The sequence below is a fragment of the Columba livia genome, chromosome 1 (assembly GCF_036013475.1).
Source record: "Columba livia isolate bColLiv1 breed racing homer chromosome 1, bColLiv1.pat.W.v2, whole genome shotgun sequence".
NCBI lineage: Eukaryota > Metazoa > Chordata > Aves > Columbiformes > Columbidae > Columba > Columba livia.
The window spans coordinates 128172786-128196913 of NC_088602.1; the positions used below are offsets into that span (position 1 = coordinate 128172786).

A 24128-nucleotide genomic window follows, 5' to 3' on the forward strand; every position below is an offset into this window, starting at 1 on the left:
CAGGCTCACTTTCTTGCTGGATCCCAGTTCCCAGGGCATTTGGTCTCTGGTCTCAGCAACCAGCATTCATTTGGCAGCTCCCAGGAACCCAGGCTTGCGCAGGTGCCCTCTCACTGTGCTGGCTACGGCTCTATTGGTGACACCGCTGGGTCTTACTTGAGTGTGCAGCAGCTTCAAGCAAGAGCAGGCTTGCTCTGGTCACCTCAGGAGCGGGACAGCACAGAGCAGCCTCCCCGCTGAAGCCGTGCTGGCACCGTGCGGCAGTTGCACATCCGCAGGTGAGATCTGGAGCCTCCAACAGGGCAGTTTGATGGCCCTGCAGCACCTTTTGCGCACCACTGTGCCCTTCCCTACACACACACCAAGAATGCTGACAGTCACATCTTCTCTCTGGGACATCATGTCTCCTCACATTCACCTCCCACCAGCTCATGGGCAGGAGGGGTGAGACCCTCAGTCAGTAGACAGGGTCCTCAACAAAGGAGGTGCCCAAAGAAGCTGAGAAGCTTCTGGACCATGCTTGTAACGACCAGAGCCAGATCCAACCAGGCTATAAAAAAGGGCCCCCACGGAAGGCCCGCTTTAAGTGGTCTTCTGGGAGCAGCAGGTCTGTGAACTGGAGCCTTGCCCTTAGATTGGGGCACCACCTAAAGAGAATTCCTGGGATTGGGAGCCCTCACCTTCTTGGCTATATCCTTGAGTGAGCCCTTGCCCACCTGGGTAAGCAACTATTTTCTGCTGGGTACCCTTGAGTGAAAGAGGCCTCTAGTTCTGTTTTTTTTTGTGAGTGCATGTGTGCACGCTGTAGATCGTTATTATTCTTATGTGGTCATACAATAATAGTAATAATAATGATGATAATAATAATGATGATAATAATAATATTCTCAAATGATATCTGAACAATGGTATCTGAATTTTATAGTGTTGTTGGAGTGCTAAAGAATTTGGATAAACCCCGTTTCTAGTTGGTTTCTTAGCTAAACTGTTCCGGCTAGAATAAAGTCTGTCTGGAGCTTGTTGCCTGTCTAAATTGACTTTTGGGATGCCTCTGTGACAGGCACCTACAACACTCTCCTCATTGCACATCTGATCTCCTCTCCACACAGCCCTGTGCTGGCCCTGTCTGTGTGCACAGCACAGGCCCTACCAGCGACCATAAAGTCACAAACAAAGCCAGAGTTTTGCTTGTGACTTTATGGTCAGAGCCAGAGTTCAGCTGCCTGCCCACAAATCAAACATCCTGGTTGGGGGAATCTCAAGGAGAAGGGGAAGGTGGGACCAGTGTTAGTCTGAGATGTGGGACAAGAAAGCTGCTACCCCAGTGCCTATGGGACGTGGATTTAGATGTCCCCCAGTGCTGCATCTGGGGGATGTGAAGCTGCATCTCAGGAGCATGGCTGGGCTGCCTGTCACTGTGCGAGGAGTGGACAGCCCAGCCAAGTAAAAGTCCTCTTCCAGGTCAGCTCTAGGTCTTCCATGAAGCAAAAGCTACTTCCAGAGCCCAATATTGAACACCTTCATCCTGGTAGCTATGGCCCTCTGGGAAAATCCCTGTGGGTACCAGCCCACCCACAGGAGGGCTGAGATCTCCTTTTCCACAGAAAAAAGCATTAGAGAGTGTGCTGATTTAAACCAAAATGATATGAATTGCTGACTTTAATCGTAGGTTAAATAATCTTCATTCTGCTGTTGTGCTTTATTTTGGTAGGTTTACTGTCACTGGCTGAGAGCTATGTGAATATGCTGATAAATATAGACTTTACATTGAAATTGGCACTCATTTAAACTTGGTGGATATGATAATCTATTCACATTTATATAAGCACTGTGCAGTTATAAGATGCATTAATTCAGATACTTAATTTACATTTTGTTAGGAAATAGTCAATGAAGCACTTTTTTACTTGTCATTTAGAAAATGGAATACTTAATTGATTGCAAAAACAGCATTTAAAAATGGATCATTGAATTAATAATACAACCTAAAACGGAGTGAATTCATAAAAGCATGTTTGAATGAACTGCTCTTGCCTTTTAGGCAGGCTGGTTTAGCACAAGAACAACCTGAACTGACCACAAAGGTAGATCTAGTGTGAGCAGGAGCTTGGACTACAGAGCTCCAGAGAGGTCTCTTCCCACCTGCATCTTTCTGTGGTAACTGAATGAGTTCTTCCAATGACCAGATCATTCAGGCTTTTGGAACATGGAAACCTCATGATCTGACACTTTTTTTTCTTGCTTGTTGTTGATGCGTAAAAAAAGAATTCTGGTCTTTTCTCCTCCAAGCCTGGTTTTCAGTTTTGAATGAATTATTCCTTTAATAGCACTGACCCAAACCACTGAAATTAAATTGTACATGTGCAAAACCAGACTGAAGTGGGCAACTTGCTGAGTATTTTTTCACACTGGGCTTTAGGAGCTTAGGTTTGCCTGTTCTTAAGACTTCAGCAAAAATGTCTTTTTTAAACGAAGACTTAAATTTCTTTTCTGTATTCAGAAGAATAAACATAAATTAGCATAAATGAATCAGAATGTCTGACTATTTTTATAAATGAAAAGCATTTTATTTGATAAAACCAGTTATGTTTCTTCTGACACTGTAACGACTCGGAAAGGGAGTTGGAGAAACTTCCTTCAGTCCTCTTTGTAAAGAAAGACAGAGCATTTTGTTCCCTTCTGTTGGTCTTTAACTCTTTAAATGCTGCAGCCTTCCTTGCTTACTGCTGCTGCTTTAGAGCAGCAAGGGATCGCACGCTCCCCAGACATTGCCACTCAGCTTGTCAATGTCTCCACAGTTTGTTCTCCTGGTTCACTTGCTGGGGAAAAGTAGAGCCATAGTTGATTATACAAAGGGCAATGGCTCAGAAACTGTCAAACCAGACAGGTCTACTTTGTGCAGGGCCCTTGGTCTAAGTTCGCTCAGAAATTTGAATAATCACGGTATGTGAAATGACCTACTGGTACATGACTGCTGTGCCTTGCCCTGCACCAAGATAAATGAAACCTCAGCACTCCTGGCATCCATTCACACAAGACCGTTCACTGCAGTTGCACTGTGGTTTGGGCTCAGTTGCCTCAATGTCCTGCTGTGCCTTGGCTGAAACAATTGTATGAGGTTTAACAAGGCCAAGTGCCGTGTCCTGCACTTGGGTCACAACAACCGCAGGCAGCGCTACTGGCTTGGGGAAGAGTGGCTGGAAAGCTGTCTGGCAGCAAAAGGATCGATCTGTGGGTGTTGATCAACAGCCAGCTGAACATGAGCCAGCCGTGTGCCCAGGTGGCCAAAAACGCCAACAGCATCCTGGCTTGTATCAGCAATAGTGTAGCCAGCAGGACTAGGGAGGTGATTGTCCCACTGTACTCGGTGCTGGTGAGGCTGCACCTTGAATACTGTGTTCAGTTTTGGGCCCCTCACTACAGGAAAGACATTGAGGTGCTGGAGAGAGTGCAGAGGAGGGCAAGGAAGCTGATAAGAGGTCTGGAGCACAAGTCTGATGAGGAGCGGCTGAGGGAACTGGGTCTGTTTAGCACGGAGAAAAGGAAGCTGAGAGAAGACCTTATCAATCTCTACAACCAGGAAGACCTGGTCGTTGTCTTTTTTGTTTCTTTTTTTTTGCCAGCCAGCATAAGCAAATCACCTCTTGGGAATGTTTCTCTTCTCCCCCACCAACTTGAGATCTCTGGAGTGATCTGGCCAGCATTTGATTCAAGCCTTAAGATCGTCAGCAACATCACCTGTTGCCACACAATTGCTGCTTCTTATTCTAGCTTGCTCTGCTACAGAGCGTCTTGCCAGTCAGCACATATTAGGTAGGTTTAGGATTCAGGACCAACAGCAGCCCTGCTTTGAAGGGGAAGCTGGACTAGATGAGTTCCAGTGGTACCTTCCAATCAGTGTTTCCAGTTCTAAGATATATATATGTATATGCAGTAATAGTCTCATAAGAATTCATCCCTGGTAATCTAAGTGAATACCACCAAAACACACTCCATAATCAAGCCTCATATAGTCTCCTTAAGCACAGAAGTCTTACGTAATTTTTTCAGCAGACAGGAACATACTGCCCAGCGCAAAAGCTCTGAGTGTATAGTTAGGAAAATAATACCTTAAGAGGACTTAATTACAGGCTGAACGTTGCTGAGCTACGGGCTCAGCTAGGGGCTACGTTGCTGAGCTAGGGGCTCGTCTAATCGCTTGCAGATCCCGAGGGATGGGAGCTTCCTGAGTACATCTGCTCACTGGCAAGTGGAACACTTTGCTGACCAGCCTCAGCAACCACACTTGCCCAGCTACCTAGGAGTGATGTCCACAGCTGGGACAATCACACCTGGACAAGGTGCAATTTATCCAGCTCCATTTTAGTGTTTATGTTGCACTGACAGCAGCTGGAGGAATTCTGCAAGCTAGTCAGTTCTTTAAAAGGTGTTCATTATTACTTTAGCTTAGTGTATCTGCTTTAAAAGCACTTCACTTTTAGGTGAAATAAACTTTTCAGATGCTATTACCACTATGGCAATACAGGTAACTATTAACAGTGATCTTAAAAAAAAAAAAAAGAAAATCAAGCAATTTTTGACTGACCTTTTTTGCCACTTCCAGTCAAACTGAGTTTACTTTTTGACCTGGATTTCTTGCTTGTTTTAAAGAGAAACAATTTACTTCTCTGCTATTTCAGTATTTCACATCTGGACCACTATCGCAGCCTTCTTGACATCCTTAGGGACCTGCACAGACCTGGCTCTTTTTCAGCCTTTTAGGCTTTCTCTAGCAGTCCAGAGACTGACAGAGAGCAGATCACAGATGCCTTCGGGTGGCTTTCACAGGATGACAAACACCATTTACTGAAGACTGCTGATCAAAAAAGCATTCACCCCAATAGATGCTATTTAAAATCCTCCTTACTGTGTGCCTAGGAAATACATCATCCACATATGACACCAGCACCAACACAGAATAAATATTTACAGAACACTTCCCCCTCCTCTCATTACAAACAATTCTGCTGTCTGCAGTTGGTAATGGACATGTGCCACGTTCAATTATATCAAAAACAAAAGGCATTCTAAAAAAAGCTGCTTATGTTTCTAGCCTTGGCACTTACAGGCTTTGTTCCCACTGGCTTCATTTTTGTACTTTGTAATTTCTAGCTTGTACTGATTCTTTTATTTCCTCCATTTGGTGATTAAATATCACACAGTTACTGCCCTTATTCCCTCTCTTCCAAGGTCAGTTTTTAGTTTCCTTTCAGTGCATTTATACTTGTAAACCATTTAAAAATTCCCAATTTGATCCATATTTTTGTCTAAATTCCACCTTCCTGTAAGTCAGAGCATTGCCTCAGCTACAGCTAATGTCCCCTGAATGCTCCACACCACTGGCTGAAGCAGCCCTTCGTTGGACCGACGCAGGATGCCATGGCAGGGTTGTAGGCAAGTGGAGCTTCACACCTAGCACTCCATGACATTTTCTCACACTGAATCAGAACCTGGCCTAGGCTTCTCTCATGTGTTTTGCATTAAATGTCATCAGAATGCTCCAGTTCTCAGTGTCCCAAGACGCACAGTGGTAACCCTGCACCCAAGCTATAGTCCGAAACCAGGAGTATTCTGGTCTGCCTCAACCCTCTCATCATCCTGCACTGACTTCAGAAGACTGGAAATGTGTATTTCCCAGGCTTTGTTACAGAGCCACCACTGCAAACACCTCTCCAGCCAACAGTTCCCAGACAGCTTGCTGCCGTTGCAATCCCATGTGTCTCACCCCATCAAAATCAAATCACCTACAGGAGCGTTTGTGTCCTTTGTCACCCTTGCACTTTGCCCAAAGTCCATTTTCAAGTTCAGACCACACCCTCCCTTTGTTCTGTTAGTTGAGCACCCAGCTGATCGCTGGACAAACCCCAGCTGAAGAAACTTTTTTTTCTTGTGCTACAGCTTTCCTACCCACTGGACATGGACAAGCTCAAGAAGTGGGCCCAAGCAAACCTCATGAGGTTCAACAAGGTCAAGTACAAGGTCCTGCACAGGGGTTGAGGCAAACCCTGGTATCAATACAGGCTGTGGGATGAAGGGATTGAGAGCAGCCCTGCAAAGAAATACTTGAGGTTACTGGTGGATGAAAGATTTGACACGAACCAGCAATGTGCACCTGCAGCCCAGAAGGCCAATTGTATCTTGGGCTGCATCAAAAGCAGTGTGGCCAGCAGGTCGAGGGAGGTGACTCCGCCACTCTGCTCTGGTGAGACCCCACCTGGAGTCCTGTGTCCAGCTCTGGAGCCCTCAGCACAGGAAGACATGGACCTGTTGGAGAGGGGTCCAGATGAGACCACAAAAATCAGAGTGATGGAACACCTCTGCTGTGAGGACAGGCTTAGAGCGTTGGGGTTGTTCAGCCTGGAGAAGGCTCCAGGGAGAACATATTGCGGTCTTTCAGTACTTAAAAGGGGCTGATAAGAACTCTTTAGCAGGGCTTGTTGTAATAGGACAAGGGGTAATGGTTTTAAACCAAAGCAGGGGAGATACAGGCTACACATGAGAAGAAATTTTTTACAATGAGGATGGTGAAACAGTGGCACAGGTTGCCCAGAGAGGTGGTAGATGCTCCATCTCTGGAGACATTTCAGGCCAGGCTGGACGGGGCTCTGAGCAACCTGATCTAGTTGAAGATGTCCCTGCTCATTGCAGGGGGTTGGACTAGATGAGCTCTGAAGGTCCCTACCAACCCAAACTCTATGACTCTATGCCACAGCATCTCCTGTTACAAAGACTGTACCACTCACAAAACTGACATCTTCCAGGATTTACTTCCTTATGTTTAACAAAGGAAGCCCCAGGAAAATGGTTTAAGACAATCTGGGGACTGAGATCCAGACTGTGGCAGCGGTACCACAAACCATATGAACCATAATCTGGGTAAGAACTTGCCTCTGTTTTTTTTTTTTTCTGTGCAAAATGGGAACTCGAGCACCCCTTCTGGAAGCAAAAGCAAAGACTGATTCAATGCTAACTCCCTCAAACAGAAGACTAAACACCAGCTTCTGAGATGATGGCTTTGACAGGGTCCCTGTACAATTAAAAGGTGGGAGTAGCACTGCTTGCCACCTACACAGTCCTCTGAATGGTTTTAATAATGAACCCTGAAAAGAGCTTCGGCTTCATGAGTACAAGAACAAAAACACTCCACTGATCCTCATACAAGTTACCTACGCAAGGAAAACATTCACACGCTTCAGGTGAAAAGCTTAAACCCTCCAAAATATCAGAGAACAAGCAGGATGAAGAGTCTCAAGCTCATCAATCTCCAGGCTATGCCAATGGAGCAGATAAAGGGGAGCTTCAGTACAGATCATCTCCTCAGCTACCTGCAGACACTACAAAGACAGACAGCAATTGTTTTGGAGCCTAACACATTATCTTAGTAACAGCAGCTGGCGTTTCTGGCAACTAGGTGATCAGAGGTGAAAGCGAGCCACTGCAGAGCAACTTCTCAGGATACCTGGAACACCTATCCACAGTCTTGGTTTGTCCTGACAGCTTATTTTCTCAGCTGTGCTGCCAAACAGCCATGGTGAGGGCTGGCCTTCTATAACCTCCACCTCTGCTCACCTCTGAGAGAAGACAACTGATGAAGTAAATGATCCAACAAAAATGTCAATAAATGTCCACCCTCTTGTGGTGCATGACTGAAGGGGCAGTTATTTTTCACAGCCACTAGAAAGCTTAGTAACCGTTTGCAAGTATATCAGGTACATTTTCAGGCCTGACTTAGGCAAAATGTCACTTATTAATACTGTTCAGGATTGTTGCATGAAAAGCTGTATCACATTAATCATTTAGAATAAAAGCAGAGCAGAGAGAGAAAGACTTAACTAAAGAGACCAATTGCCACAGTTTACTTTGGAGGTGACAGAGAGGTGAATGAAGTATTTGTTTCAGTGAACTTTATTTAATTTTGTATTATACAAGTGGGATCTGAATCCCCAAACTTCCCATCATAGACATAATGGAGAAGCCCCATCGCACAAAAGGAAGGGAGAATTTTGGAGCCAGAAGACAGGCTAGATCAAGCCATTTCTCCCGTGTGGTCAGAAATTCTTCCTCCTTCACACAATGTGCTTCCCAGACCAGCAGGATTATCCCAGGAATAAGAGAGACAAAGCTAGCTCTAAACACTCCTCTCTCCTTCTGTTCCTCCTCTCCCCAACAAAAGAGGCTGCTCAATACCAGTAGTGGAATGGTTAAAGATAGGGAGTATATTAGGTTTTCAGTCTCTCAACCAACCCACTAGATTAAGAAGTGGCCTGGTTACTCCCTCTCTCCTGAAAAAGATCCAGAAAAATAAAAGACCTAAAATGCTCAAGACTTACCTCCTTTCCTTCCCCCATCCCATAGCCTTATCCTCTCAGCAGAGAGTAGGCAATGAACTCTGAGGAGGCTGAAGGAAAGCCAAGGAAAATCAGGGGCTACCTGAATCCCTGGGAATCTGGTGGCTACCCTGGTGCCCTCATTCACTCCCTTTGAGGTTCAGAGACCTGTTTGGAATAGTACACAGAGAGGACCTCCCTTAGGGATTCGGAAGCAACCAGGGATACAGAACACACAGGAACCGCTGTGAGGGTACACACCATTCCAGGGATGGCCCAAACCACAAACAGGGCAAGACTCTCCCCAGCCAAGGCCCCAAGGGCTGGGGGAGCTGGGACGAGGCCCTGGCAGGGGGAAGAGAGCTCCTGCAGCAGTACTGAGGGCTCACGGGATTTTACTTCTTCTTCCTCTCCTGGGAACAGCGAGGGCAGAACCTGGTAGAAAGGGAAGCAAAAAGCCAGCATTTACGGCATTATATGAACCTTGAACATACAGTCCCAAAAGACGTATTCCAGGGTCCTGGACAAATCTTTAATTCAAGTTTTCCTTACAAAGAGGTATTCTAACTGTGTCCCTCTGCCACCCAGAACCTCCCCTTTCTAAAGATCAATGGCCCATCCAGGTTGCTTGGTTCACTCACCATTTTCCTCTTGGTTTTGTTGTCAGACCCACACAGGCAAAATGAAACCATTCAATGGAACACTGTTGGGATGGAGAGCAGCTGGTTAAAAGGGCAGTTTTCTCTGAAACCATTGCTTCCCAACATTTGATCACAAACTCCTAAATCCATAGCAGTGATCAAGGAATGAAGATTCACACCCAGCCTATGCATTGTTCGCAAGGAGAACTCTCCTCCTCCCTTGCTAAGTGTGGGGGCAAGAAAACAACATGTTGTTTTAAGCAAAACCCTGAAGAAAGATGCACTTTAACAGGCCCTAGGCAAGCCACCCTTCTTCCCTTCCAAACTATTGGAGGTAAGCCCTCTTCTCATCCCTGCTTGCTGTATCAGGCCCCACCCAAGCAGGACAAGACTCTCCATGCAAGACTCTCCCCATTCCCTTCTCTCTCACTTCAATCAAGTGCAGGTTCTTACATCTGGGTTGTCACAGCCAATCATCTCCCCATAGGAGACCTGGTGGCAGAGGCAGTAAGTAGGCTCATTGGGATCCACAGGCATGTCCAATACATCTGAAGGGTGCACATTTCCAAAGGTGACTGAAGGCATCCCATACTCTGTGCTACTGCAGGACAGGAATAAAGTGGGTCAGCAAAATAACTGGCTTTGAGTCCCTTCATGTCTCCCAAGACAATGCCTTTGTTTGCTAGAGACAGCCACTTCTCTTTTTTTAAGCACATACACCCAAATCCACTGAAGTGACCTCCTTTGCCCTTCCCACCCCTGAAAGAATTAAAAGGTCTCCTTCCCCTTGCTTCCCAAGAAGGGCCAGGGGACACACTGTCTGGCCTGGGTGGGGATCAGATCCTTCCCAGGGAAGCCCAGCTAGGCGTTCCTTGGTCTGACTTGCAGTGATGCTCCTCATTCCCACAAATCTCATGAACACTTACGTGCGGACAAGCTTCAGTTTCTTTTGGGCAGTTTTTGGTGCCTCCTCATCAGAGTTCTTCCCTTTAGACCGAGCACGGGCAGCTTTCTTCTCTTTTTGGGCTCGGCCCTCTGGTAAGAAGAGAAAAAGGTGTTGCATCTGCCACCCCATCAAAATAGACACCTGACAGTAACAACCTCTCCAGCACTAAAATACTCTGGAGTGTATATTGGCTTTGGGCCATACACCCCATCTAAACTTTATCTAGCAGCCTTGAATATGCTCACACAAGAGGGGCCCAGGTCACCACCATCTTTTTACCTGTCCTTCAGATTCCAGCGTAACAGTCTTTGATCTGTACCACTCCAGTGCCTGCCTTCATCCCCACCACTTCCATAGTCACTTGGCTGCTTCCTGTATCAATCTGCAGCCCAGTGGTGGTACTCACTCTTCTTGCCCTTGCTGGAAGAACTGTCATAGTCACTCGACTCTATCTGCTTCTCCTTCAGGTCTGCTTCGAAGCGAGCAAGGTCTGTGTCCAGCCGCCGGATGTGCTTATCAACCTGCAAAGACGATAGCGATCAGGAGTTACCACAAAACAGAGCCCAAAAGGCCAAAGAGGAGAGGGCATGGGCCTTGTACTAAGAGCTGAGAATCAAGTCTGGGTAGGGTCTAAAAAGGGACATCAGGGCCTTCCAGATCTGGTGGTTTTAGTACAGTTTTTCATATGATAAGCACCAGAAATTTCCTTTCATACCATCTCGTAGGTCTGCATAGCCAGCTGAACCTTGTCGTCCCCAAACTCCTTGCATTTCCCATAGGCCTCCTGAATTTGCTTGAGAAGCCCCAGTTTTTCCTCTGAAGACAAAGTCCGTGCATTGCTGATATACTCCGTGGCCAACTTATCGATCTCTGACTTGAGGTCTGAAACAAGTTCAGCATTAAATACATAAATACACATACATAGTCACACACTACAGGGCCCTCCATCAAGAGGCTGAAGGATCAGAGCAGCTGTACACTTCCTCCCCTGCCCTGATCTCCACGATAAAGGCAAAGGAAAGGCTGGTCAAGCTGCATATGAGACAAGCTGTCTTGTCAATGAAACCATCTCTAATCATAGAGCCATTTTGTTTGGAAGAGACCTTTAAAATCATAAAGTCCAACGATAACCTAACACTGTCAATAAACCATGTCCCTGAGAACCTCATCTACATGTCTTTTAAACGCCTCCAGGGATGGTGACTCAACCACTTCCCTGGGCAGCCTGTTCTAATGCCTGACAACCCTTTCAGTGAATAAATTTTTCCTAATATCCAATCTAAACCTCCCCAGGCACAATGTGAGGCCATTTCCTCTTGTCCTATCCTATCCTTACCTTCTGTCCTCTGATCCAGATCTCGCATCAGCTGGAAGTTTCTCTGTAATTCAAATGGCAGGTTCTCAATACCTGCAGGGAAAAGAAGATACATGGAGAAGTCAGGTTCCTGTGATGCCAACAAAGGAACAAAGCTAACTCGACTGATAAAAACACACACACCAGTCCAACCCCCTTTCCTGGTGCACACTGGTGTGCTTCTATTTGTTGTCAACTCCAAAGGAGACAGACTATAAAAATATTATGTATTTAATCCAGAAGCACAGTTCTATAATGCATACTAGTTTACAGAAAACTGCTGCCATGCAGAAAGGCCTACATTAAGAAAGCAAAAAATGAAAATTTTAGTGAAGTCAGTCATTATAATACAATGTATCCACCCAAGAACTCCATTCAGTAATGAAAAAAAACTAGTACAACAGCTGGTAAATAATGCCATTTAGTTATTTCTATGCAAGGATGTCAAAATTAAAGTTGACAAAATGCTAATTCGCTGAAAAACTAGTCCATTTTAATGCATCCATTTTACATATAGGGGACAGGGAACAGCAGTCCTAACCCTTCTCACATGTTCCTTGTTGTGCTTTTTGAACTGTAATCTCAGTGTGGTCTGTCCAACACCTGGAAGGATGCTACACATTGTGAATAATAAATGCTTGTAGGGCTCTGATGAGCAATGTGAAGTTGATAGTCAATTAATTTTCAATGCACTGTGCTACTCACCCCTCAGGCATCACCAGATGCTCTACTGACAAAGCTGATGAAAAGAATTCTCATTTTTCCATGCCTGTCTAATCAAATTGAGATCTAGTGTCATGACATTTACCTGAAGTCCAAGCTTGATTGTTGTCACCTTTATATCTAATATATATATATATCTATCTATTTTTTTTTTCAAATTTTTTTAAAAAAGGTATGGGGAAAAGCTCTTCAGAGACACAACACGAGCATGTCTGCTTCCTGAAACCACTCTCCAACCTGTGGAGAGTATAAATGAAGGTGCGTCCACCCATCACCAAAACTGTCTAATACATCAGCGCCAACAGCTGTCTCACATGTCTCTACAGTAGAGACATTTCCCTGAAAAGCAATCAGCTGGCAGGGAAGGTCTGTATGCAAGAGGCAGGTTTTAACAAGTATTACACATGGGCCATAAAATTAATTCCTATGAGGTGAAAAAAACTGTGGGCCTCACTGTGCTCAGATGCTGTTCCTTTAACTTATTTTTTCCCACAAACAGAATACAGTAAGTTACTTACAGAATCCCTGTATGTAACCAAGCTATTGCTTTGATTTCTCTTGCCACTTGTAATTTAAATACCCGAGAAATGCTCAGATGGTAAGTGTCCTTAAGTACCCAGATACACAATCACACAGCACATTCACATTGCCCCCCTGCATGCAAGAACAGCTAAGAGTGCAAAATCAAATTCTCAAAACATTACTAAGCAGCAAAATTAAGGCTGTCTGCACAGTCCTAAACTCAATACTTTCATGTTTGTCCAGCATGAGAGACTTCATACAAGGTTCAAACAGCCCACTACCAAATTATACCCCTATGGCTCAAAAAAGCATCTCATAAGACAACGGGGACACAATGTTGAAAATTATCACTGCCTACAATGGGAATTTATGGCAGGAATGAAATCCAGCTTAGGAATCTCAAATTCATATATTTTTCCTTCCTGCCATCCCCAGCCTTGTCAACTCCAAACCTTTCAATTTGTACAGCAAATGAAACATGGCCATACTGCAGCACACTACTTTTCATTCCTCTCCAAAGCACCCCCTGCAGAAGACAAGACAGGTATCCTCTAGAGGAAAAGAGTATTTGTTCTTGCACTGCACACAATATGTTGAATTTATACTGAGTTTATCAATCCTGGAAGATCGCTACTTCTAAATTCTTGACTTTGTAGTTAAAAAAAAAAAAAAAAAAAAAAAAGCAATTTCTTTTTATCTTCTAAAATGGAAAGTCAGTAAAAGCACAAATTCCACCAGGTACAGGCAGCTTTCCCTCAGCAGGTCTAGAAATGTTTTAGATAGTACAAGTATCTGAGCTATCACAAAAAACAGCAGGATGCAGTTCTCTGGGCAGAAGGACCCCACACAAGGTTATGACTGCTTTTAACAGTGATGTTCTAGCATCACTTGGTTTGCTTCTGCCATAGAACCTGAAAGGGACTGTGCTCTAGATTTTACAGCCATTACTGTAAAAATCTGCCACCCCCCGTCACTAACACCAGCACATACCCTCCTCTGGAATGCCTCTACCTCTGTGTGTCTGGTCTCATCTTTTCAGCCCGGGACATCTGTCCCCCCAGAACTCTCTCTTCCCATGGCCCCTTCCCCTTGTCACCAGCCCCCACAGCCAGGCCGGGGACTCCCCTGCGTCCCTGCTGCCTCCGCAGGGCTGCCGGCCCAGGCAGAGCGAGAGAGGCTTTGCCCAGCCCTGGCTCTGGCCAGGCAGACACTCAGCACAGACACAATCAGCGGAGCATTTACCAGCCAAGCAGGAGCAATGGTCTTCCAGGGGCTCATTAGCTGGTCAGGTTTCCACCGGGACTGATGAGACAAGCCCCTGTCATTTGAACTCCTTCCCTGCTAAAACCAGGAAAACTATTCCCTAAGACCCCAGCAAAATGTTTCACTCTGCTGATCTATTATTGGACCAACATTCTGTAATTGGTTCATCAATAAACTGAGAGAAAAGGAAACAAGTGACAGTATACAGTGACTTTATAATCAGAACTGTTTTTAAGATGCTCTATCTATTTGACTAAAAATGGAAAGAAGCTGAGTACACCACTACAAATTATTATCCAGAGAGAGCTTGGCAAAAGCAAAGAGCATAAGAAGGTAAAGCTGCACCTAGGAAAGTTTTAACTGAACAACAAACTATTTGCATGGTATATAGTTCAATCTAACCATGTGGAAGTTTTCTGCTATCTGTAGTTTAACTCAAAAACTCTCATCTACTCTTAAAAGAAAAAGTGATGCTCTGCATCACAGAATTTATCACAGTGGCCAGAACACTTGCTGAAACTACTTGGCCTGTGCTGTACTGGCTGTAAGACATCACCACCCCAACAGTCCCATTAAAAAAACTAATAATAACAAAAAAAGTAAGATTTAAGTTTCCATTTCCTCATTCCTACTAACACACCACAACTTTCCCTCAGCCTTTCTAAAAACGTTCATGTTATTTATGTAATTTCATTTCCTCCTGAATTTTGTAATTTCATTTCCTCCCGAATTTCTGCTTTTTCTTTTACTATTCCTTCTTCACGTGGTAAGATGCACCTAAACTTTTCATGACTACATATTAATACTATATATTGCAAAACACTCAAATAATTCTCAGATTTTGAAATGGATCATAATAAAGGAAAAGCACCCCACAGACATCCTTGATCACTAGAGGACAGTGAAGGGCATGCACTCTGTCCCACACAGGCAACAATCTGACAGTAAAATAGAAAAGCAAGGGTCTCTTTCAGGACAAATGGCAGAGCAATGAGAGGAAGAGGAGGATAGTGAAGATGTACAGTGAAGAAAGTGCTAGCAAGGCCAGCAACTTGGCCCAAAGCCTGGGCTGGCACTAATGCAACCAAGTTCATGTGCACAGACCCACACCGAGCCAGGTGCAGCCCCACCGCACCCCACTCACTACTGTCACCGTGTGATCACCCCGCACAACACCGGCACAGGTCTCTCATCGACTTTTTCCCATCGCCTCCTCTTCTTACCTTGTTTTCATTTCTTATCAGAAGTTAAAAGTCTCTCTACCTACCTTAGTCTTTCCTCAATTCTTATCTCTTCACTACCCCTATGGTTCTTTCATCTCTTTTATTCTCCTCTTTCCTTGTCATTCCTTTCCCCATTCATTCTGCAGCCTGCCATAACCACGCTGTCTTGTCCCTGAAGAACCACGCACTCTCACTCTCCAAAAGTCAGAATCCATCACCACCCTCCTTCCCCTCCGGTTATTATTATCTATTTATTTATTTTTAGAAACACATGTGGGGTGTCAAGTGTAGGCAACTGATATTTAAACTTCAGCTACTCAACTCAGATCTTAACTGTGACATAAACACACAGAGAGCAAGCCTTCACAACCTGGTAACTGTCACTACGCTTCATTATCCCACAGCATGTCTTTTAACTGTGCCAAACAATGGGTTTGTACTGTGACAATGTCCAAATTCCTAAAAAGAAATCCATCGCAACAAGCACTAGACAAATACATGGTACCTTTCCCGAGACATCTGTTCACCCACTACATTCAGATGCATGTTTAAATTTATTAAAAAATGCGAAAATACATTTTGAAACATAACCACAGTTGCTTTATTGAAAAGTACAGATTTCAGCAAACACTTTCAACACCACATTGCTGAAGGTAATTTTAAAAGGTCCTGCTTGTGCCAGGGACTCCCACAATGAGAGAGTAAGTTCTTTGCCCCCCAAGACAGGAAATTGGCTGGGATCTTGCGAAGGAAACACGTAGGACTTTTCAGTAGTCTACAATTCTCATAATTCCGTATCATTAAGTATACTGCAAAAAAAAAAAAAAAGGCTTACAGCAATCTTCAGGAGCTTCCTCGTTTCTCCAATAGGGGGAAGGATGCCTTTTATATCCTTATAGAGGGTATAACTCTTTTAAACTGCTGCTTCTACTCTGTCCTGTGTTCTCAGTTAATTATTTACCTTCCTATGCAGTTTACTGAAATTGGTACATGAGCATAATATATACCTTTCTCTATATTCATAGATGGCTCAGCCTTACTGCAATATATGCATCCTAACCTGTAACATTATCCTCCCAATAGCTCTGTAAGGGATAATTCTACTTACATTTTTACAAACGGGGTACTCAGGTGTACCTTGACTTAGCCACAGGCACCCAGGAATTCTATGATCAAGACATATACCCCAAACCCCCGGCCAGTGCACTGCACATGAGTCCACCAAGGTGCATCTACTTCAGGTACTATCCAAAGTAACAGGTATCAGTCAGCAACGGCAATCAATGCAACAGCAACAGCAACAGAAACCTCATAGTCACCCAAAGAGCGGACCTGTTCTCCAAGAGGGAGCGGCTCTTTTTGCCATTTTCTTATTACATTGGTTCAATGCTACAGCACTCACAGCCAAGACAGTAGGCAATGTTTTTAAGTCTCAGAGAAGGGATCTTCATTGCTGTGTTAAAGATCAACCTTGACTTCAGAAGCTTGGAGGACTTGGAAGGCTGACATGTCAAATGAGACTCGCAACAGCCCAGGCATTTCAGCCTATTCCAGATCTCTCAAAGGCAGGGACTACCACCAAAGGAACTACAGAGCTGTTTGTCAAAATAGTCACGTCAGATTTACTGTTAGGTAAGTGCAGAAATGCATAGGAAATGCAGTATGCTTTATCTTGTAAAGCCATCTTTTATCAGCTCTTAAATAACAGTCAACAACAAATTCTAAATAAACTGATCATTAACAATAATAAAAGTATTAGCTTAATGTAGGCTGTGCCAGTAGCTTTCACACAGAAACAAATGACGCCTATGAATCACCAAATTCTCTGCCCTGCATGAGATCTTCTGTAATTTTCCACAGATCATGTGTGCTGCATCACAGATGCAACTAATCCAGTGTCTCAGTAAGGTGAAAGGCATCTTTCAGTACACCAAAACTGTGTTTAATATAGAAATCATTTATTGAGAGATTTGCATATCTGAAGTATGATATGAGAAACTTTAGAGGTAAGAAGAGGAAGGTATGCCTACATGCTACATTTGGGAGGGGATAAGAGTAATGATGGTAGGTAAAGCGAGCGATAAAAGAACTGCTGGGGAATTTGGAAAGCAGACAGGGAGTAACAGGACTGGGAAGGAATCAAAGGCTAGCCTACAGCAAATGCTGACATCACACCCATGCCCCCTAAGAGTATTCAGAGAACAGTACTCATGCCTTCATTTGATGAAGCTATTCAGAGGAATCCAGACAGATGTAGCTATTCTCATAGAATAAACCTATTTTACTGGGTCAGCTAATGTTATCAAGGAGAGGCTGAGGGAGCTGGGGTTGTCTAGTCTAGAGAAGAGGAGGCTTAGAGGTGACCTCATCACTCTCTATAACTACCTGAAGGGAAGTTATGGCCAGGTGGGGATTGGTCTCTTCTCCCAGGCAGTTAGCAACAGGACAAGAGGGCATGGGCTTAAACTCTGCCAGGGGAAATTTAGGCTGGATATTAGAAAGAAATTCTTTACAGAGAGAGTGGTCAGGCATTGGAATGGCCTGCCCAGGGAGGTGGTGGACTCGCCGTCCCTGGAGGTTTTTAAACTGAGACTGAACATGGCACTTAGTGCCATGATCTAGTAAACGGACTAGAGTTGGACCAAGGGTTGGACTCAATGACCTCTGAGGTCTTTTCCAACCCAGTCGATTCTGTGATTCTGTGACATTCCCATGCCAGCTCTAGGAGAAAGACAATGACTTCCAAAAGGGGATGTGCTGCTTCTGTTGCTCTGTGCTGGCATAAATTTTCTAAGCATTGACAAGCCCTGAACTGGTCCAACACTATGTGCCTATTGGCACATGTGAACAGAAGGAGCAAAAGAAACTCGATGCCTCCCTTAGCAGTATAAAAAAGGGGAAAAAACAACAAAATATTACTACACAGCACCATGTTAACTTACCAGCTCAGCCCTACTCATCTAAGACTGCTGTTTCCATCATCTTCTTCACTGAGGCAGATGTGTCCCAGTGTCTGCTCCTGGTGGCCTCCAAAACAACTGAATGAATATCAAGTAGCCATCTGAGTAGACAGGCCAGTGACATCCTCAAGCTCACCAAGGTTACTGGCTGTCTGCTGATTATTCTCTCAAGAGTTTAGAGTTTCTCTGAGGTTTGGGGTGGGGAAAGATGGAAACATTTTTTATTGTTTTGTTACTATTCCTTACCAACATTTTATGCTGGCATTTATTGCATAATAGACCAGTTCATCCACATGGAAATTTGAAAGCCCTTCTGGTCTGGCACATACTTCCCAATGGAACAACGTACGCTCCCCATTCAGCAGGGCAAATAAAGCAACAGCCTCATCAGTCCAGGCAGGAATATATATGATGGACGCTGATGGCTGGAACTAGCAGGGAAGGTGCCGTTGGATTGCTTCAGAAAGCACACCCAGAAACATGACCCTTCCATTCACCTCAGCCATCTGAGCAACTGGCCAGACACGATCTCAGAAAAGCATAGGCGGGCGAGCAGGCAGGTCACTTCATAATAAATTCAGGCACCAGACAGTTGAGGAGATATACACGCCTTGGTTCTGTTGTCATTATAGACAAACTTGTCCCTAAGTATAGTTACTTGATTCTGATACCCACTAGGTGGGTGGACAGAGATACACTGATGGTAAAAAATATATATAGTTTCACAGCAGTTCCCTACACTTATGGCACATTCACATATAAACCAAGACTTGTAGAAAACTGTTTGGGATTGTTTTCTGAATATATGTACTTCAATATACGTACTTCACAGAAGCACTGTGATCCCCTCAAACATTCCAAACATGAAGAAAACTCAGTGTTTGCATCTCATCCTTTGGAAAATCTGTATTAGTCACCCTTCCTTTCTCCCCCTCAAAGCCTCCGCTACAGTATTTCTAACCCAGTATGAGAGCAAATACTGAGCCAAGCACAGTAATTCAAGTTTGCGCAAGCACAAACTCCTCTAATGAGTCTTCATCCACATTCAATCTTCTCATCACAAAACACTGTTTTCTTCCTTCTTATTCTTCCTCTATTCCTTTCTACATCTCTAGCTCCTTTGCACCCATAGTTTTCTTCCCCTACTAAAGCTGCACTGTTTTTTTGGTGTGAGGGAAAGTACTTCAGTATCTTGCTTTCTCCCCTCAGAAGCAGGCATAAAATGATTTAGAGACCAGAAGGAGGGCAGTATTTGAAGAAATTTAAATCTTTCCATGCTTAACTTCAGGCACTGAAGAGAACCAAGGAATGAGATGTGCTCAAGGAAGAACAATTGGGAAGAAGAGAACTGGAACAAGAAACATTCTTCTCCTTCCCCTTCCCCAAATCCTTTGCCTTGGTAGAGTGATTGAAGGGACAGCTTCAGTAGGATGAAGGAAGGTGATCAGAGCAGACAAGGTTCGGAGTTCCTTTGTCAGAATGTTGAGCACAGAAAGGATATGCATATTTTTTTGCTGAAAAAACATCTGCTAGGAGCACAATAAATTTCAGACAGATATGCTTTGTACTTAACAACTTAGAGTGAGGGCAAGGGCCTGCCTAATCCTAAATCTAAACCCAGTTTCAAATTACAGCAAGGACTTGAAAACTACTGAAATACCAGACCTAAGAAACTGCCAGACACCTTTTACTAAGAGAACTGTTGTTAACTTGGCTATTCCACAAAAATCTCCTGGAAAAGTACTTTAGGCGTTCAAAGTAAAGGACTCAAAAACTTATGAACCGAAACAACTGAGGCTGCATGCATAGCTTTGTCAGACCACTCATGCATTTTAACATATAGTTTTTAATTACGCAACTGCATGAGATTTTTGTACAAGGCACTTATCTCTCTCAGTGAGCAGTGATTCAAAGTTTTGGTTTATTATCTTTGCTCAATACAGAGTCACGCATACATGACCCAAATCTCAATCTGAAAATTGCCTCAGTAATCAGCTTTCCAAGGCGTTCACTATTGTGACAATAGAATGCTTTTTCACAACACTGCTGCAGAGTAGCCCACTTCCCTTAACAATAAAATGGAAGTCAAGAGATTTACTGAAGCAAAGAGATTAAAGCCAAGAAGGCCAGCTAATTACAAACACACCTCTTAAAATGTCTAAAAATGCTATATAGCCACACTTTTCAGAATTATCTGTTTAAAGCAGACTTCAGTTGCAGCTATGAGCATTCTGCACATCTGCTCCTCCGACTACAAATTTCACTCATAATTTGAGGGAGGCACAATAAAAAGCATGGCCCCCAAAATAAACACAAACCTCAAACTCACTTTGTCAGAGTGGTATTTAACTGCCTCAAACATGAGGCCACCTTTTCTCTTCCTACAATCTTCAATGAACTCATTATATACCTTCCTTTCTTCAAAGACTGGAAGAGGTCCTACAAATGACTGCCCTCTTTCATCACACACTCCTCATTCATTCCCTGAGCAGATCCAGCCAGTAAACCATGGGAAAGAGAAACTCTTTGGGAGGAAAAAAATTCACCTGAAACCTCTGCCTACATTACCACTATAATACTAAAAGAACTGACTGGGCCTTTTTTGGTAAGAATACACACATCATTAGTGAAAATAATTTTTGAAGTGATTAAAATATAACTGGCATTAAATACTTGATGTAGCATCAGAAATCATCTTGCATAACAAGCTAGAATATGAAAAAACAACAACAAGCCAAGATATGTAAAAAGTACTTTAAATGGCTACATAAGAATTTAGAATGCATTACAAACAACTATCAGCAGTAGCTGCACCACTCAGGCAAATCACACAGGAAGCAGCTTTTGATCCAACAAAAGGAAAGTTAGTCACTGGGACGCCAGATACAGACAGGAGGAACAGGAATGGAAGGAGCTGAGATAACAAGAGACAGCCCAACTGCAAACAGATACTTTCTGTTAAGTCTTATGCAGGGTAACACATTTAGGAATGAAAAATGTAAGTGACAGATAAAGGATGCTGGACCATATTTCTAAGAAACAGAAACACTGTGTCATACCAATAACATGGTAGATAGTTACCTGAACATGAGCTCCCAGTTGAAACACAATGGCACACCCAACAGAATGATAACCTGCCTTTAGTTAGTACCATGAAGAAGAGTGGGTACTAAAGGACTGTGTGCATTTTCAGAGAGTCAGAAGTTCAAGGAGGGTCTCAAAAGACTAGAATAGGCTTAGAGAAGAACAATACAGCTAATTAGAAAACTGAAAAATATGTTATCGCAGGCAATTTTTGTTGTTGTTGTTAAGTTACTAGAAAGAAGGTTAAGGTTTAATAAATTACAATCTACACAGGCAAGAAACTTTTAAGAAGAGGACACTTCAACATGACAGGTAAATGGCGCTAGAGGTGCAACGACTAAATACAGGAACTGTGAAAATTAACTACCGACAAATGTCACAAAACTATGATAGGAAAACCTACCAGCAAGCTAACTAACTGAAGACTGAGATGAATGCTCTTTGAGTGGAAGTATTAAAATTCACGTGATGTGCATTTCTGAAAGAAACTCTAGATTAAGCACAACAACTCTCTTACAGTTAGTTAGCAAAGGGGAGCAATGTTGCATATCACAGTATCACAGTATGTTTGGGATTGGAAGGGACCGCAGAAGATCATCTAGTCCAATCCCCCTGCTGGAGCAGGAACGCCTAGGTGAGGTCGCACAGGAACATGTCCAGGCGGGTTTTGAATGTCTCCAGAGGAGGAGACTCCACAACCTCCCTGGGCAGCCTGTTCCAGTGCTATGTCACCCTTACTGAGAAGTTTCTTCTCATATTTAAGTGGAACCTCTTGTGTTCCAGCTTGATCCCATTACCCCTTGTCCTATCATTGTTTGCCACTGAGAAGAGCCTGGCTCCATCCTCATGGCACTCACCTTTTATATACTTATAGACATTAATAAGGTCCCCCCTTAGCCTACTCTTCTCCAAACTAAAGAGAACCAGCTCCCTCAGCCTTTCTTCATAAGGGAGATGCTCCCTATACAGGACACCAGCCAAAATTGAAAAAGGCCTTACGAGCACTAAGAATAGGCAAAAAAGACTAAACTATTGCAGTGAAGATTGCTTTGCTCTTCCTAACATCTTGGTAGACAGATTTTTTAAAGTACTTTTCAATTGTGCACATTACTATTTTTTAAAAAACAAAACACCTCAAAAATGACAGTCTACACCCCCATATTAATATTAGCTTTCAACGAGACAAGATTCTCTGCTTCAGTTGCAGGACCACGCATCTCAGCTGACAGAGAAAATAAGAGTTTGTAATTTTCTCTGCAAGCTTGTACTAGAGAGGAACAGAGGAATCTCCAGGGAGTTCCTTGATTTTAGCTGAAAGTTATAATGAGATCTACAAGTGTTTAGCTTTGTTGGGATCGCTTTCAAACCACCATGCCTTTCCACCGCTTCCTTTCTCTCTGACATGGTATCTGCCATACCTCTCCATGCTCAGTGCTGCATCTTTCTCATCTCTGTCTGCCATTTACAAACCCCAGTCTTTCACTCCTTTATCTTCACACTGCAGGTCCTACTTAAATACGCTCGTGCTTTCCCAGTAGGAGAACCCTGCATCCTTCCCACACACTTACTCCTTGTCTGTCCGCTTCTTTCTCTTCTTCTCTGACCGCTGTCCTCCCAACTCCTGGCCATCTTTGCTGCAGAGTCTCAGTCAACTGCAATCCTTCACAATTGAATGATAAGAGCAAAAGAACATCTTTGCTCAGCAATGCTTGCTCCTCTTTAACAATCTGCCTCCTCATCCAACTCTTCCTCCTGGATTTTGCATCCTTCTTCCTCACAGCTCCTAGATCAATATACTTGACTGTTCACTTCCAGCTTCTCTTCAACCTTTCACAGCAAAGCATCACTATTGTTCTTGGACTTTCTTAATTTAATTCAAAAGACATCTCCTAATGACAAAAGGAGCACTGTGGACGCAAGGAATGAGACCTTTTGTCTCCATATTGACACTTAACTCTGTGCTAAAGGAAACTTAGAGCAGCAAACTTCTGAAGAACCAAGCTCCAGTGTTTCCAAGCATATGCAAACAGATGTCAGGAGATTCACCTTGGCCAGGTACAGCGAAGTAAAAGATACACATCCAGTACTACCATGTAACTACAGTTACACACCTCATCAACACAGTCCCCCTTTCTATTGCTGCCACCAGATCAGAAGGAAAACGTAAAAACAGCATTCGTCAAAGAACAGGTTACCAAATCTTAACCCGTTAGTACATTCCTTCAAAAACAACTCCTTTGATTAGTCTACTGACTATTTTAGGAACATGGGGGAGAAAAAAAACCCAAACATAAAGTCTTATCCCCAAAGGTCTGTGTTTGACAAAGCTATAAGCACTTTAAAGCAGGATGATATCACAGGACAACTCAGATAACGTCACCAACTCCGTTAGCATTTACAGAGCTCCTCTTTGACAGGCAAAGCAAAACTACACTTTTAAAGTGACAGCAAAGGAAGCTTCCGAAACCACATCCCTACAGGTACAAAAGTTATCTTTGGCTTGGTGTTTCCCCCAGAAAAGCCACTGACAGCCAAGCCGCCGCTCCCGAAAGATGCCTGGAGCAGCACCGGGCTCCTTCCCGCGGGCTCGGCGCGGCAGACTTAAACGGGCCCTGCCCCACAGCGGAGCGTCAGCCCGTACCGTTCCTAAGCGGCCCGAAGATGCCTCTACGCGTCCGGCAGCGGACGGAGCGCCCCCCACCCCGCCCCAGGGCCCTCACAGCCGGGCCGGGGACAGCCGGGCGATGCTGCCGCCCGGGAGGCTCGGGGCAGGCCGCGGGCGCCCCGGGGACCGGTCAGCCCTTGGGCAGAGCTCGGCCCCCGTGGGGCCCGGCCCCGCCCCGCGGTCCCTCCGTGCCAGGACGGCCCCAGCTGCGGCCCTCGGCCCCGCCCCCGGCAGCGCTTACTATCTAGGTAATGCTCCAGGTACATCCCCGCCGCCATCTTGGGCTCCGCACTCACGGGCGCTTCCGCCGGGAGCCGGCGCCCACCCGCTACACCGGAAACAACGCTGCCCGGCGGCGGAAGCCGCTTCCGCCCGCCTTCC

The 24128-nt window shown here is 44.3% G+C and overlaps 1 protein-coding gene across 5 annotated transcripts; it reads right to left on the minus strand.

The window, feature by feature from the left end:
- Nucleotides 1–7928: 7928 nt before the first annotated feature.
- ING4 (inhibitor of growth family member 4) lies at nucleotides 7929–24128 on the minus strand. Of its 5 annotated transcripts, none has more exons than XR_010469808.1 (9): nucleotides 23989–24128; nucleotides 11290–11361; nucleotides 10669–10835; nucleotides 10360–10474; nucleotides 9934–10042; nucleotides 9461–9608; nucleotides 9008–9069; nucleotides 8628–8801; nucleotides 7929–8534 (listed from the first exon to the last, which is right to left on the minus strand). XR_010469808.1 is itself a non-coding variant. In XM_065050036.1 (8 exons), the coding sequence occupies exons 1-8, from the start codon at nucleotides 24023–24025 to the stop codon at nucleotides 8762–8764; spliced, it is 750 nt and encodes a 249-aa protein (XP_064906108.1). In that variant the 5' UTR covers nucleotides 24026–24128; the 3' UTR covers nucleotides 7929–8761. The 5 variants fall into 5 exon arrangements, 3 of the variants coding, with proteins under 3 accessions (XP_064906108.1, XP_013223737.2, XP_064906107.1); XR_010469807.1 differs by lacking the exon at nucleotides 23989–24128 and adding an exon at nucleotides 21080–21167; XM_065050036.1 differs by having other exon boundaries at nucleotides 7929–8801.